The sequence below is a fragment of the Apteryx mantelli genome, chromosome 14, assembly GCF_036417845.1.
Source record: "Apteryx mantelli isolate bAptMan1 chromosome 14, bAptMan1.hap1, whole genome shotgun sequence".
Taxonomy (NCBI): Eukaryota; Metazoa; Chordata; class Aves; order Apterygiformes; family Apterygidae; genus Apteryx; species Apteryx mantelli.
Window position 1 is genome coordinate 6,341,199 of NC_089991.1, and position 16,066 is coordinate 6,357,264.

The window sequence follows — 16,066 nt, forward strand, 5'->3', positions numbered from 1 at the left end:
AAGGAAAGAAGTTTAACTGAAAAATTTTAATTTTCTGTGAGGCCTGTGGTCTTCTCTTTCTTACTCAATGTACAGTGTAAACCAGTGTTCACAAGAGACCTTACTCAAAAAGAGTTTTAACTGTGCACTAACCTGGTAATCTCAGAGCTCTAATAGAGTACTTTCGTGGTCCTGGAGTTTCTGCTTATTTGTTTTCTTGGATATGATTTTCCTTTATTTGGCCTTTAATCATAACTGAACTGTTTCGTGGTCTGGTTTGTCAGAACTGTTACTGCTTCATCACTAGTAGTTATTAAATGCTTTAATTATTCTTAATGTTTACAAAACTTCTGACTATTTAGGATGAACTTGCCAACCAGCTGCTTTACTCTTTACTTCAACTTAACATGTATTTTCTCTGTGTGTGTGTGAGAGTGAGTGTACAGCAAGATTTCCCTAACTCTTGCTGTTTAGTCTTCCAGTGTTTCACAATTGTGGTTTGCTAGTACATTTTTTTTTTTTCTCTTTTAGTTAAATTTCTTGTGCTATAGGCTGCTGAAGACAAACCTTGCTCTGTTTTCAGCCTTACACGATTCTTACTCTGTCTACAGGGAACTACATTTAAATAACAACCTGTTACGAGTTTTACCTTTTGAGCTGGGAAAACTGTTCCAGTTACAGACTTTGGGTCTGAAAGGTATTACTACTTTTTCTTTCCCTGCTTTGTTTTATGATATCACTCTTGAGCTGTCATGGTTGTAGACTGCTAGCTCATACGATGTTACTGAATAGCAATCCCAGATGTATCTACTTATTCCGGTTTTATAAATATTGTCATCTAGTGATTGTTTAAAAAAGAACAAGAACTCCTTGGGAAAAATTCTCAACGTGCAAAGAGGTTTGCTTCTCTTTCTGGGGCGTAAGAGGAGGCTTTCTGTTGCTTGCGTAGGCTCTGGATGCAGTATTTAAGTAAGAAATAATACGCAGTTCACTATAGATACTGTACTCCCAACACAAATGGAATATGTTATGCTATTTGAACAGAAGCAGCAATTTATAATCGATTCCCCCATTTTTGTCTCAGTACTTGGATTCTAGCTATAGAAACACTGAATTCCATTTCAGTGGAAATTTCATGGCATGGAAGGCTTGTGCACGTTCAGGAGCACTGGGTGATGCTATGCTTCTCAACAAGGTTACATTTCAAAAGTCTTTTTTTCCCCTTCCTTAAAACTGGGGGATTGCAATGTGCGTTGTCTGAAAACTTTTAGGACCTGCTTATACATTTAGCAGATAATAGACTCCAGTGTGAGCGGCGCATAAATTGCAAGTGGATGTTTCTCTGAGGTTGAGCAAAGCAAGCAGAGGTTTCTCGTGTCTTTTGCCTCCTCAGCTCTGTGCCTGCACATGATGCAGCACATTCTGCCATGCCAATTCTTCACTGCTGCTATGTCCAACTACAGACCTTAATGTAATCTTTCAGAAAACTGATGCAGGAGACACTGTGGTTAAGTTCACTAGACCTATTCACACATGTAATGTTTTGTGGGACTGAAGACTTAAGATCTGAAACCTATAAATAGTTTGTTATACTCTAATATCTTGTCTCAGAAATGCTGGCTCTAAACTCAGAAATGTAAATTCATACTAGCTCTGATATTTCTGTAAACGTGTTTGCAGGAAATCCACTTACACAGGATATTCTGAACCTTTATCAGGAACCGGATGGAACACGAAGGCTACTGAACTATTTGCTTGATAATTTGGCAGGTACTGCAAAAAGAAGTAAGTGATCACTCTTAAAATATTTGTTTCTGCTGCTTAAAATAAATGTGATTATCACTTGTTGTATCTCTCTTTTAAAATGTTCCAATAGTTTCAACAGAACAACCACCTCCAAGATCTTGGATTATGTTGCAAGAACCAGACCGAACAAGACCAACAGGTACTGTAACACTTAATGGATTTTTCTTTTTTCTCTTTCTAAAAGCTGTTGATCTTTACTGTCTGATGAAAAAAATTTGATGCTTAAACTAACCCATCATCTATCCAGTGCTGGCAGCCAGCTGAAGTATTCCTCTGTCATTTTGACCATTTGTCTTTAAATTTAATCGTATTTTATTACAAAAGTAGCTTCTTTTTAATTAGCCTACTCCTTAAAGGAATTGAAATTGTTATCCAAAAAGAGTTATATAGTTGAATTACAGTAGGCTTAATTGAATACTTTTTTGAAGAACAAAAAATGGCAGAATATGGTCATAATTCTTCACCAATATAGAAGCTTTTCTTTTAAGTAACCTATATATCATCTTTGACTCTGGATTTTTCTTGCTGTTGGTATTCATGCACTGTTTAAATGTTTACTGATTTTTATTTTATTTTATTTTTTTTCCTGCATGAAGTGTCTAAAATACAGGCTTTTATATTTATCTGCCAACCCAAACTCTTCTTACCGTATTTTTCAATAATTGCAGTGCCCTGTACTTCAGGACTGACATATGTATTCTTTCTCCTATTGATTTTATTAAGAAGGTTGCTTCAATGGGTACTTTCCTTTCTTGCCATTTTTAACTATGTCATTTTTCAAACAGCTCTTCTTTTGCTGTTGTTTCAAATAAAATTTGCATGTTCTCACTTTGAAGATATTATGTGACTTGTCATTTGCTGTCTCCTGTTTGCTTTCAAAATGCTGGGCTCTGACTCCCAATCAGCCTGGGATTATTGACGCAGTTTGCTAAATCTTCAAACATCTCCCCCCCACCAAGTTGTCCTTCACTCTTGACAGAACTCCCAATAAACTTCCAAGGAAAGTATCTCGTTATTGCACTGCAAATGCCTTCCTGCTTTAAAAGAAAAAAAAAAATGCCGCTGAATTACCTGTCATGTTGCCCCAGATTGTCTCGTTGTGTCCCTTCATGTTCCAAACAAATATAGAGAGGTATATTTTGTTTGTTATCTTTACAATTAAATTCTAAGCTTTTTGAGGTAGAAATGTTTAGGTTTTCATTTTGCCTGCATAGTGTACTGTGCAAAGGGATCCTAGCCCTGACTGTGGATCTGTTACAGTTTGTGGTGGTAATAATTAAATAGGTTTTAAATAATCTGTTTAAAGAGTTTGCAAACCTTAGTATAGTTAGCAAATCTGTTAAGCGTACAATACACTTATCTTGTTTTGCTTTTCACATTAATACATCACTTATTGTAAAGTGTGTTTGCCTGCTATTTACTGTATCAAGCATACAAAGAGCTCTCTCTTTTTCTTTTTTTTTTTTTTTCAATTGATTTTAGAAGGCGGCTGCTGTAAATCCAAACTTGGAGGGTAGTTTGTCATTCTAGAAGGACTAACAAATGCTTTTTCATCATAAGCGCAGGTGCTGTGTTTTGGTTGAAGCAAGTGAAGCATGAATTGATAAAATTACTGAAGACAAAAGTGAAAACAACATAATTGTATTTTTTGTTAAAAATATAAGAGTGTAAATGTAAAACTGTTGTTCTGCAGCCTTGTTCTCTGTCATGTGTTACAACGTACTTTGTGATAAATACGCTACCCGGCAGTTGTATGGCTATTGTCCATCCTGGGCATTGAACTGGGAATACAGAAAAAAAGCCATTATGCAGGAAATCCTGAGCTGCAATGCTGATATCATAAGCCTTCAGGTAAAAGATATATTTCTATTTTTTTCCCCCTTTTTGTATTCTTGTGTGGTGGCTTCTCTCTATTAAATGTATTTACAGTAAGTAGTCTGTTTTCAAAACCGTCTGAAAACAAACCAAAAAAAAAAGTGGTGTTTAGAACATTATTTGTTGCTTGACATCAAAAGAATGCTTTTCAGCCCACTCAGTTGGAATGTGAATCAGCAGCTGCTGATCAAAGAAATGTATGTGGGGGTGTCTTTGTGTGTGCGTGCGTATGTGGGGGTATAATTGACACATTTAGCAATAAAAGGCTTGAGATAATCATAACTCTGGGGATTACAGAAATTCATTTATATTTTCTCCTTAAAATAGGAATATTGCACTCGTATTTGCATTCTCTGTACTTAATTCTTATGATTTTTTTTAAAGCTAGTTTGAAAATGATTTATGCTTCTGAAGAGACTAAATAATATCAGTCTTTTGTGTTTTGGTAATAGTACGTTCATGCTGTGTGCTGTCTTACAACTTTATAGGAGGTTGAAACTGAACAGTACTACAGTTTTTTCCTGGTAGAATTGAAAGAACGTGGCTATAATGGATTCTTCAGTCCAAAATCTAGAGCTCGGACAATGTCGGAACAGGAAAGAAAACATGTTGATGGCTGTGCAATATTTTTCAAAACAGAAAAGTAAGTGCTGTGTTTTATGAAGCCTACTATTGTGTCTTGCTCTTTTTCGCACAATTTCTTGTGGCAGTCTCCAGCCCAGACAATTTGGCAGTAGTCACCCTTTTTTGTAGCCATTCAGTGTTTCTTATAGAGCATTCCTATCTAAGAATAGTCTGTACGAGAGAAATCACTCTGTCTCTGACTAGCAATAGAGAATTTTGCCCTGAATTTTTGTCTAAATTTAAATTCATTCTTTTGGAGCAAAATAGTTTGGAAGATCACCAAATTGTACTTTAATTGCTGAGTAAGTGTGTCATTATATGTTAATGGAAAAATAATGAAAAAAAACTTTTTTTTTTTTTTTTGAGTAAAGGAAAAGATTGCTGAAATGAGACCTCAGATGACGTTAACTTTTTGATACGCTAGCCTTCTGGAAAAGCAAAAGAAAAGGCACTTAAAATCACCGATCACTTCTGACAATAATGCCTCGCTTAAGAGCTGCAGCAGTTATTGTGTCATATTGTACTTGTACTTTTGCTTGGGTGTGAGGGTAATAATTTCCCTTCCTCCTCCTGCTTCCACTCCTTTGTGTCCACAAGTAAATGCAGGTGCCCAGTTTGATACCTTTTGGCTCAGAAACAATTATTTAGTCACTCTATTAAACCTGCAAGTTTGAACTAGAATGTGGTGCGGAATTAGAAACAAGCGCTCCTTTTCTATAGTCTTTTTTAATAAAAGAAAATCTGTTAATTGAAATCAGCTTAACATAAAGTATTCGAAAATTGCTAAGGAAATTATACCCTTTGATTTCAGGTCAGAAATGAAATTATGCAACCCACTGAGATTTTCACATCATAAATATATTTGAACTTTAATTAGAAGGGGAATTATCTATAACATTTCTTTTGGCATCTGTTTACTGATGAAACTATAATGTTTCTCTTTCAGATTTACTTTGGTTCAAAAACATACTGTTGAGTTCAATCAACTAGCTATGGCAAACTCAGAAGGTTCAGAAGCTATGCTGAACAGAGTTATGACAAAAGATAACATTGGAGTTGCTGTATTACTAGAACTGCGAAAGGAATTGATAGAAATGTCATGTAAGTCCTGTTTAGTTCAATTTTTGAGTAGGTTGTCTGTATTTTGTAATTGAAAAAACAAGATGGATTTTTGTTGCAGTAAAACAGAGAGGAACTAGGTTCTACAGATGAATATAACTTTGTGCATTGTATGCACAGGCAAATTTATTTCCAACTTATTTAAATCCAAAGAGGATTTAGGGGAAAATCATATTATTCAAATGATGAGATTTTTTTTTTCCACTTGTACATTTTGTTTAAAAAATATAAAGAAGAACTGAGTTTTGGGAAAGAGGGGAAAACAAACTTGGCTTATTTTGCTTGGAGGTATGCACAGGTATCAGAGAATCAGTTGGTATTAGTTTCATGCTTCTGAATCATATATCTGCATAATTTTATTTTCTTCACTGTCATGCTTATAAAACCTGCTTGCTCTGCCCTGTCACTCTTAGTTTAGGAAATGTAAATTGGCTTTATGAGTACCTCAGTGGGCCCCTATTCAACCTATGTTGTTCTTATCCAAATAAGGCTTTATTAATTCGGATTCTAACAAACAAGCCTTTTAAAAGGCACTTCTAGCAAGAGAGGGAACTTATTCCCTGAGAGGTTATGGGCAGTGCTTGTGTACCATCGCAAATAACCTGAGGAAAACTGTTGTAATTTTTTAAAATACACTATTTGTCTGTCAGTGGGCCTATCTATTATTTATGGTAATTAATGGTATTCTTAAATACATAGGTGTTACATATACCAGGCTAGTCTTGTTTATTAATGGTCTTCAATGTGAAACACAATTATTCCTAGCACTTTGTATCAACTAAAATGCTTACTAGATGTAAAGGGAATTGTATGACCCTCTTCATGTAAAACATAGCACATATCATTTAGTTTAACCCTCTTTAAGCAACCGGGTATTTGTTCTCCATTGAAACATCTTGTTTAAAATTAAACCTGATAAAAGATTCAGGTTTTCTTTTGCTGACATTGTAAGTGTAAATAATTCATTTTAAATTTTAGCTGGAAAGCCACATCTTGGGATGGAAAAGCAGCTAGTTCTTGTAGCTAATGCACATATGCATTGGGACCCAGATTATTCTGATGTGAAGCTGGTTCAGACTATGATGTTCCTGTCTGAGGTAAAGAACATTATTGATAAAGCTTCTCGTAGTCTCAAACCTGGTGTTTCGGGAGAACTTGGGACCATTCCACTTGTACTGTGTGCAGATCTCAATTCTCTGCCAGACTCTGGTAAGAGTACTATTTTTTTTATTTTTTTAGAATGTTTAAAGTGTTTAATAATTTAAATTGTAAGGTCTTTTTAAAAGGAATTTTCAACATAAAGAATAAGTTATTTGATATTATAACCTCTAAAGGTACTAAGAAAATGGAAGGAAGAGCTTCTTTCATGAGTGAGCTTATTGCCTGTGCAGTATTATAGATATATCTTGTCTTTCAGAAGCATTTTGTTTGCTATTTGGCAGTAAAGGAATGGAAAGGAAGAAAATGTCTGGAAGTATTAGTATGTTACTGATCACTGTGGTGGTTTTTAAGTGTGAAAATACAGATTCTTCTCTTTAAAGTTGCAATCATTTCCTGGAGCTTAAATGTTTTAGGACTGCTAAAATTCTATACATCTCTTACATGCCATCAGAAAGGGATTCTTCAGAACACTTTACTAACATAGGACTTTCTTTGACTTTTAAAAAGTGCTAGAAAAGAACAGATTAAGTGATCCCCTTTTTGACTCTTAGATACAGAACTGAAGTAGAGCTGTTCCTCCATCCTATCATTAGTTTGTCAATATAATAATCTTCCCCACCTGCCCCTACCCTCCTTTTGGCCTCTTCTGGGCAGCTCTTAATGTCTGTTGGGCTTGGTAGGAGTAGTTATTGCTTAGCATTACTGGAAATTTGATTCACTGTGATCCTGAGAGAGCAAGTATTTTTAATGGCTATTGCAATAGCAAATTCTTATATCTGATTTGTATCTTCAGAACAACTAGTCATTTCTTTTACTTTCAGAATCCCTAACAAAGTTGTTCTGAAATTAAGAGGCATGACTGTAGTTTTTCAAGACACAAGTCTGTCAACTTGGCTTTGTGGCCTCTTTCAAGTTAATCTTATTTGAAGTATTGTTATGGAACTTTGCTTTTTTGCAAGGTTTTAACATAAGAATTTTGAAACCAAAGACTTGGGCGTGGAGATGAAGAGGAAGCTGCCTACCTCACATCTGTGGAATTTTATTTCCAATTCTTTCATCCTCCTCCCAATCAGTTCGCTCTGTACTAAGCTTCTAGGGTTTTTTTCCTAATCAAAGAATGTCTCTTTAGTCTAGGTGACGTTTCCTTTTGACACTCATATATGTTGTCTGGGAATATTTTATAAGAACTGCTGTTGACTATTGTGTATCTGTTAAGGTTTTGCTCATATAAAGCATAAGAGTGCATATTTGACTTAAAGCAGTCTACACACAATTAATTGCTGAATGTTTGTTAGTACCATCTTGTGTATTCGTGTCTCTCCTAATAGGTGTCGTTGAGTACTTGAGCACTGGTGGAGTGGAAACAAACCACAAAGATTTTAAGGAACTGAGATACAATGAAAGTCTTACTAACTTCAGCTGTAATGGAAAAAATGGAACAACAAATGGGAGAATTACGCATGGTTTCAAGTTGAAGAGTGCCTATGAGAATGGCCTAATGCCTTATACAAATTACACATTTGACTTCAAGGTAAAGACTTTGCTGTTATTTTGAAAAAGTTTTCTCACTTGAAGCTAAACTAAAGTGATTTGTTGTACTAAACTGTTAAAGAAAGAAGCTCAGCTGTTTGGGTAGCTAATAGTAAGCTTACCAAGTTTGTATTTAAAACATAGCAAATTAGAGTACATAACACTTCATTTTCCTGGGAACCAAGTTTCATTTTTTTCTTTTTTACATCTTGTACTAGATTTGCAAGATTTAGGGTGCTGTTATTCTTCCTTGTAAATAGGAAGACTTTGTATTGTAATACTGCAAGCTAAATGAAATAGTAGAACAGTGGTAGTTAAGCTGCTGACTGCAAGGGAATAATAATCCACATTAACTGCTTGAAAGCTCTCAGTGCTTCCTTGCCCAGGGAAAACAAGATGGTTGTTTTCCTCTTCAAAATTAGAGAAATGTGTCTTGAAGCTTTGTAGGAGGTTTGAAATCACACCCCACAAAAGCAGGGCAGAAGTGATACAGGGTGGATTTTTTCTTCGTTTTCCTAATCTATTTTGGGCAACTCTTGGGATAGGAAGTAGAAAGTCTCCTAAAATCAATTTGCCATGGAGAAGGAATGGTAGCACTTAAGTTATTCCTAATATTGAGCATACCTTTTGTTTGGAAAAATGATAGGGGTAAAGAATTGTATACTACTAATCGATTTTATTTCCTTTCTTGTTTTAGGGTATTATAGACTACATCTTCTACTCTAAACCTCAGCTAAACATACTTGGTATTCTTGGACCTTTGGATCATCATTGGTTAATAGAGAACAATATAAGTGGTTGTCCGCATCCACTCATCCCTTCTGACCACTTCTCACTTTTTGCACAACTGGAGCTTTTGCTGCCTTTCCTGCCTCCTGTAAATGGAATCCATCTCCCTGGCAGGAGGTAGTCAAGTACATTTTAGAGGGCAACCTCAATCTAACTTGTACAATTGTAAAATCTGAATATAGAGGAGTGAGGTATGGCCAACAGGGATTTTTTTCTTAATGATCTTAATCTTAAATCTAATTATTTGCTAAAGACATAGTAAAAGCCAGGTGCTATCAACAGACACAATTCTGAGCCCAATATACTTTGTATACTGTTAGTGATTGGTGCATTTGCGCCTTTCTTTAATATGTTACAATTAAACTTCCTGTTTCTTCTCTCCAACACGACATTTTCATGCCTTGAAATAGGGAATTGTTATATACAGTATATTCTCTTTGCACAGTTATCTGTAGCACTACTTTTTTGAGGCCAGTAGGAACATCCAGAGAACATTCTTCCGTACTTCACTCCCTTCTTTTTCAGACTTGTTTGTAAAATATAGAATTTGAATTTAGCCTTTATTGATTGTATATGAACAACAGAAAACCTGATTTATGAGATTTTGTACTTAAAAAAAATCAGATTTGGAAAATGATTGTATTGTAAACTAAGGCTAAATTTTTATCTGTTTTCATGTGTTATAAAGGCCAGCTTGTAAAAGAGGTTGTCACAGGTTTTCTCTGCTAATGATTTGCACTGTTAGGGTTTTGTTAGCCCTTTTGTACTACTTTTTATGTTCAATTGAGAACATTGCTTTTAAAATCCAAATCTGTAAAATCCTAGTAAGTATCTTACAAAGGTAATTAAATACATTCTGTCTTTTTCTGATTTAAAAAAAGAGAAAAGCATAGAGTTCTCACAGAACAGATAAGCTAAGCAGTGAATATAAGTAGACCTGTATGGATTGAAAGTTGTTATTGATGTGTATACACTCAGATACTTTTCTAATCTCTAATTTTTGAAGTAAAATTAGGGATACTTGTGTATAGCTTCTTCATTTCTGTTTTAAATACTTGTCCTATCTCCGCTGTGCCTGCTTAAATTTGTTCTCAACTAGCACTGCCTGTGCATGCAGAGAGAGCCTGTGCATCCTCTTTTATTTTTTTTTAAATAATGTTAACACTTGTGAAAATTTTATGAAGATACTTTTGTATAAGCTGTGGCATCTTTTTTTCCTTTGTGAAGCATTGAATATCACACTTTTTGAACATGTTCAGGTTTGGGGTACACAGTTTCTAGCTTCTAATACCCATGCACTGCTTCTTTCAGTGTCATTGCACCGTGCTGTTTTTCCCACTAAGAATTACTATCATGTGAATTCTCTTTAGTTTAAGTGTGTTCCTCAGTTTCGGAAAGTATCATTCCTTGAAGGAAAAAAAACAACCTTACATTTTTCTATTGATGAAGCAGTGTAAAATAAATGCATTTTCAATACAGGTCCCACAGACAATTCTTCAGATCATTTTTAAAGTGACCAAGTCTTATTTTAAAGTGTCAAGCAAGACTAAAGTTATAGTGTACCCTCAGTGCCATTTGTGTCATGAAGCCAAGTAAGTACTTAACAGCTTACAAATGTAACTTGTGTATTCCTATCCTAAAAGGGAGAATTTATCTCCTTAAACTAATACAACTTCAATAATCAATGTAAAGAATTGAGATAGAGAGCTTGGTCTTAAACAGCTTTTGTTTCGGCTGCAGGCAGAGAAGCAAAAGGACACTGAGCATTAAGAAAAACTTTCTAAATATTGTGAATTTTTATATATAAAGAGAATGGATTGGTAATAATGATTCAAAATTTTATGAAAAAGTAGTCAGCACATAAGTGTGCTCAAACCGTTCTGTTTTAAGCTAAAAGTAAAAATGACAAACAGATCGGATATGTAAAATATATATTTTAAATTTCAACAGGAGAAATCTTGATCTTGAATCCTTGTCTGGGACCTGATCTCTTGGGGTTATTTTGTTTTGGTTTTAGTTGTGAAAACACCAAACATGTCCAGTTTATAATCAGTACATTGAAATGCTGGTAGTATTGCTGTAGTAGACTTAATGCGTAGTGTTATTTTTTTTTCTGTTTGTTTTTTTGGGTTTTTTTGTAAAGTGTGAATAAAAGGTGTTTTACTCATGTTTCCTTAATGATGTCTTGGTAATGTACATCATGACAATTTCCAGTGATGATGAGCCAATTTAGCTTGTCAAACTGAGCAAACTATTTTTCTTTTCTGATTATCTGGATTGTGTAATGAGTCCAGAAAGCTTTACAGAAGGGGAAGGGAAGCACTTACTCATTTTGTATTTCTTAGAGGGGGATAATTTACTTTAATAGATGCTGGAGCTTGAGTGCACTTGTTAGATTCTAAAGGTTTGAGCTTTATCCAATATCTTTTCTCCTGTATTTCTTAGTCTTAAATATATTTGAATTTATGACAGCATATTAAAATATGGCCCGTTTGTGCTTTTGGAGACGCAACTGTTCTTGTTTAGTTACGTTACAGTCAAAGGGTCCATTTTAAATAACCGTTTCCTCCGGCTTTTATATGAGGCTGTCGGATCCTGATCAAAAACCCACTGAATACATTGAAAACACTCCTTTGACTTCACTGGGTTTTAACTGGACTGGAGCCATGACTCTGGGGCTGAAGGAAGGAGAAATATTTTGAATATAGGGAAAGACCAGATGCGCCAAAACAGAGCTGAGATAAACTTTGTCAAATAATCTTTCAAAGAAAATATATTCCTGTGTCAAACAAATCTAACTCAAAAGTCTCAATTTCCAGCTATAATATAGAATAAGGCAATAAACCATGTCTTCACAAAATCAAAATGTTTGCTTTATAGTCTTTAACATAACATGGTTATTTTCAATATTTTTTGAGGTGGTTTTGGGTGTTGCCATAATGTACCTGCAGTGTTCTTGTTGTAAAAGCACATATAGCAAAAGTCACAGAAAATCAATGGGGTTGAAAGGTTTTATTTAGGTTCGAACAGGCTCTTTTCCACTTAAAGTACAGTCAGCCATATCTTGTTTGGGTTTATTTACATTTACAAAAACTTCTGGATATCAAAATGTAAATTGAAATATACCTTTTTAAGTAAAAGAATTGATTAGAGTACAAGACATTAATACGCAAGTTGCTGCTTTTAACATAACACAAGTAAGGAAAAAAAGAACATACAAGGCAGTGTGTTTTGTAATTATTTTGTCCTTTTAGCAACTTCAAAAAAAATTAATAAGTAAATTTGGCTAGCATTTTGACAGAACTGACTTTGCTTAGAATATTGTATGTATGCGTCTTTGATCTAACTTTAGGCAAATCTCTCAAGTTTGGTTAGAATGCAGATTTAGAAAATAGCTTATGGTTTGCTTTTCAACCACACAATAAAACCTGTATTAAAGACAAAATAATTACAACATCATTGAAAGAAACTAATTGCACCGTGAAACTTAACAAAATTTCAGTTAACCGCTTAAGTAGCGAGCCTTTTTCATCCAGCCGGACACAGTATTTTTTTTAGTATGTAACTGCTATTCTTTTCTTTTGGTTGCATAAATTTGTAACACTTAAGTGTCTTGGTATGTTTAAGTAGTGTCTAAAATAGAATATCTTAGTCTTTATTCACAGTACTTCTGTATAATGTGTAATGCACTGGACTAACTCTTGTTTACCATTCATGTAACAAAAACCAGCACATTATCTGCACTAAGCTCAAAGAATGTTGCATTTGTCTATAGGCAGCTCTTCAATAAGATAAATGGGAAACTGAATATGGTCTGATGGTAAACAAGGGCTTTTACTGTTCTCTTCAGTGGAACTTTCTTCTTGGTCAAATTTTAACTAGTTAGTATTATATTTATATACAGGGTCTTCTTTTTCTTTACCAATGTATTTTCCTACTCATAGCTGACCAATAAATCCAATATCTGTTTCAAACCTTCTTGAAGTCTAATTCATGTTTTAACTCAAGTTTTAAAGCTTTTCTCAAGTTGCACAAATAGCCAAAGTGGACAAAGCATGCAGGGGAAAATGGAAATATGCAAGAAACTTGATAATCCCAGATAATCCTGAACTCTAATTTTCTGGATCTGCAGTCCAGAAAATTATCTGAATCACTTGGGTTTGGATTGCAAAATCAAGCACTGGCTAGTAATGCCTCCAGAATTTATGGAAAGCCCAAGTCCAAACCTGAAATGTGCAGCCTACTCCCTGTCCCTAAAATAGACCTCAGCCCCAGATCTTCATGTCTGTCCAATTTCTGACCTTCATAAGTCAACACGGTGAGTTATGCCGTGTACGACCTACAGGTCTTGGCTGTGTCCAGTGCCTCCCACTCCCTCCTCCTCCCTTGCCCCCATCCCACAAAGCCCAAAGAAGATTTGGGGGTTGGGCAGTGGGAAGGGAAGGGCATGTTTTTCTCTGAAGATTCCTCTTTCCATTAATTTACCATTGGAGGGGAACAAAGGGAAGATGCCTCTTTTTTCAGGAGTGAGATTCAGCGAACCCTTGTGCTTAATTCTTAACACCATGTTTTTTCTAGATGTTTTTTTCTGTATCAGTGTATGCATAACATACCAGATTTTTATTTTATATGTTGTTCCCATCGCTACAAGCAGAAAACATCAAATATTTGAGCATACTTGCTGTGTAAAGCATTGAGGCACAAAAGACAAATCTCACTGCTGCTTTTCCATGTCTTTTCAGAACTAATGTTCAGGACATTGGCACTTTCTTGCTTTGAAATAACTGATCTGGTTTAGTGTGTTCACGAATAGCACATGGGCCAGTGTGTTCAGCTTGTGTGTAGTTTTTAAAATTTGCTGTCTTGGAACAGTTGCAAGCCCCCAATGGAGTTATGAGTTTTATTACAGGCTTCAGCAATTAATTTCTCCTTGGTTCTATGTCATGTGAAATTTTAATTCTTGCAACAGATTTGCAGTCTTGCCACTAGATGGTGCATGTAACACAGGCTTTATGTGCCCAGAGAGTTGCATAGGGTGTTTTAGCCTGACATCTGGAAAGTGTGGCCGATGGAATTATCCTTAAGAATATTTGCTGGAATTCAGGCCCAGGACCTAAACTTTTCCCTGACAGCAGTTGGTTTGGTAATACCCATGCTGATTATATGTTGGATTTATAAATCCAGCCGTCATGACAAGAAAATTTGGAAGACTTGCTCAAGTGCTAAAATCACTCTAGGATCTTTGTTGAATTTAATCTACTTAATATAATGTTTTAAGATGCGTACGATTGTTAGACAGTTTCAAACTGGAGTTTATGAACTCTGCAATAGTATCTGCTAACTTGAGATGTAAGTATGGGGGATCCATCCATAGGGAAATAGATGACTTCTTTGCAAAAAGTAGTGGAGGGCCTGATGTCCTGTCCAGAGAGAGTATATGGAAAAGGGCATCTCTCAATCTGACAGAGCTGAGCTTGTGTCTTGTGGTCCTAAGCCGGGCAGGAGAGAATTTGTCTTAACTTGCAGGAACATAGTTAGAGCTTTTTAAATATAATTAAGTGCCTGATCACCCTGGCCATGTTTCTAGCTATTTCCTTATACCCCGTGTCCGCTGGCTCTTCAGAGATGGTACAGAGCTGGTTTTGCACCTTCTGGGGGGGGGGAATTTCTCAAACTGGTGGCAGGTGGCTGCTTGGCGTTTCTTTTGTACTGACGCAGGTAGAGCAGAGGGCCCTTGAGACACCTGGAATCAAGCCTGACCAGAGAGCGGGGAGGAGAAGGGGCTGAGACAGAGGTCCTTGGAAAGGGCAAGAATATGTAAGGTACCTAAGGTGACCTTTTGGGAAAAACCTAATTTCATTGAAGGGTGAGTGTTCTGGTTACTTTCTTGCTTTTCATCTTACCCTCCTAACCTGGAGGCACTAATTGAGCTTTCTCTGAACGTTTGCAAACTCTGTTTGCATTGGAAGCAGTGCAGTTAATTAAGCTATGGGGACCTTTGGTGCATTTGAATATTTTCTTATTCCAAAGTACACCTAGTGTTCTCCCAAATTATGTTTTAAAAAGATAGAATGACACATTCTAGTTTAAATCTTCCCAGTGTGCAAGTGGATAACATGCTTTTCTTTTAAAAATGTTCAAAGTTTATTGCTAAAAAACAAACAAACAAACATATTACAGAAAACGAAAGTATATACATGCTCCTCTTGGGTTTTAATGACCACAAAGACTTAAACTTCGACTAATCATTCATAGCACATACTGGTGGGTTTTTTTTCTGGTTGCAGACAATGCCAAAGGTGCAGACCGCTTCCTTTGGGTCACAATAATGAACTGATGGCAGTTCTGATAGCTTTATTCTCTAAGGTGACTAATGGTTTTGATAGCTCTTCAAAGGCTGGTTTTATTGATTTCACTCCCTTTCTCTTCCTTTATAAGAAAATTAAAAAAAAAAAAAGCATAGCAATTAATTCTCCGCTTTTTGGCTGTGAAGACTAAAACCTAGTATATATATAAGGACTTGAACCAACCTATGCACTGGTTTTGATTTTAATTTAATTTTAAGATGTTACCATGGAATATGTCCGATTTCAAGAAGTAATTATTTACGTAAGAAAAAGGTTTAAACATATATTTCTAAGTCAAGGTGTAATTAGGTGACAGTCACGGAGGCTTAATAAGTGTTTTCCAAATTCAGGTCTTTGGACAATTGCTGATTGCTCCCAGTTGTGAAGCTGCTGTAAAGAAAAAAGGTGGCACTTAGGAAAGGTTGGGTGTTGGAGGCTGCCCTACTTCTGCTTTTCCAAAAATACAGGTGGCACTTTTTGCTTTTTGGGCACCATTCTAAATCAGGTAAACAGCTTCGCTGCAATACTGAAGGCCGTACGCTATAGATCTAAAGAAGAAAAACAATTTTACAAAAACAAAAGCAAATGTCCCCAGGAGACGTGTGCTAATACGGGAAAACAGAGAGTAAGTTTGGAAATCTTAGCTATAAGGACAAAATGAGGCCTCAGATCACCAAAACACTCTTTTGTGATTAAAGGTAAGTCATAATATTGTAAAATGCTAAGTCACAGATGATAGGACAGACAGAATAGTGTTTCCTTTAGCTGGTTACATTTTAAATAGTGCAAAAGAGACATGTCTCCAGCTGAAGTGCTGATACACTCTTTGGAGGATG

General features: G+C 35.6%; 1 protein-coding gene across 3 annotated transcripts in view; it reads left to right on the forward strand.

Annotated features, from left to right (window-relative positions):
• CNOT6 (CCR4-NOT transcription complex subunit 6) overlaps positions 1 to 12,861 on the forward strand; it is a 34,974-nt gene extending 22,113 nt beyond the window's left edge. For 2 of the 3 annotated variants that reach the window (XM_067304592.1, XM_067304593.1), the window contains 9 exons: positions 591 to 676; positions 1,660 to 1,764; positions 1,856 to 1,924; positions 3,479 to 3,636; positions 4,149 to 4,303; positions 5,231 to 5,385; positions 6,382 to 6,612; positions 7,893 to 8,095; positions 8,792 to 12,861. In XM_067304592.1, coding sequence (XP_067160693.1) covers positions 591 to 676; positions 1,660 to 1,764; positions 1,856 to 1,924; positions 3,479 to 3,636; positions 4,149 to 4,303; positions 5,231 to 5,385; positions 6,382 to 6,612; positions 7,893 to 8,095; positions 8,792 to 9,004 — 1,375 coding nt within the window. In that variant the 3' untranslated portion in view covers positions 9,005 to 12,861. The remainder of the gene's footprint in view (positions 1 to 590; positions 677 to 1,659; positions 1,765 to 1,855; positions 1,925 to 3,478; positions 3,637 to 4,148; positions 4,304 to 5,230; positions 5,386 to 6,381; positions 6,613 to 7,892; positions 8,096 to 8,791) is intronic. The other variant, XM_067304594.1, reaches the window with a different exon arrangement.
• The last annotated feature ends 3,205 nt before the right edge of the window (positions 12,862 to 16,066 follow it).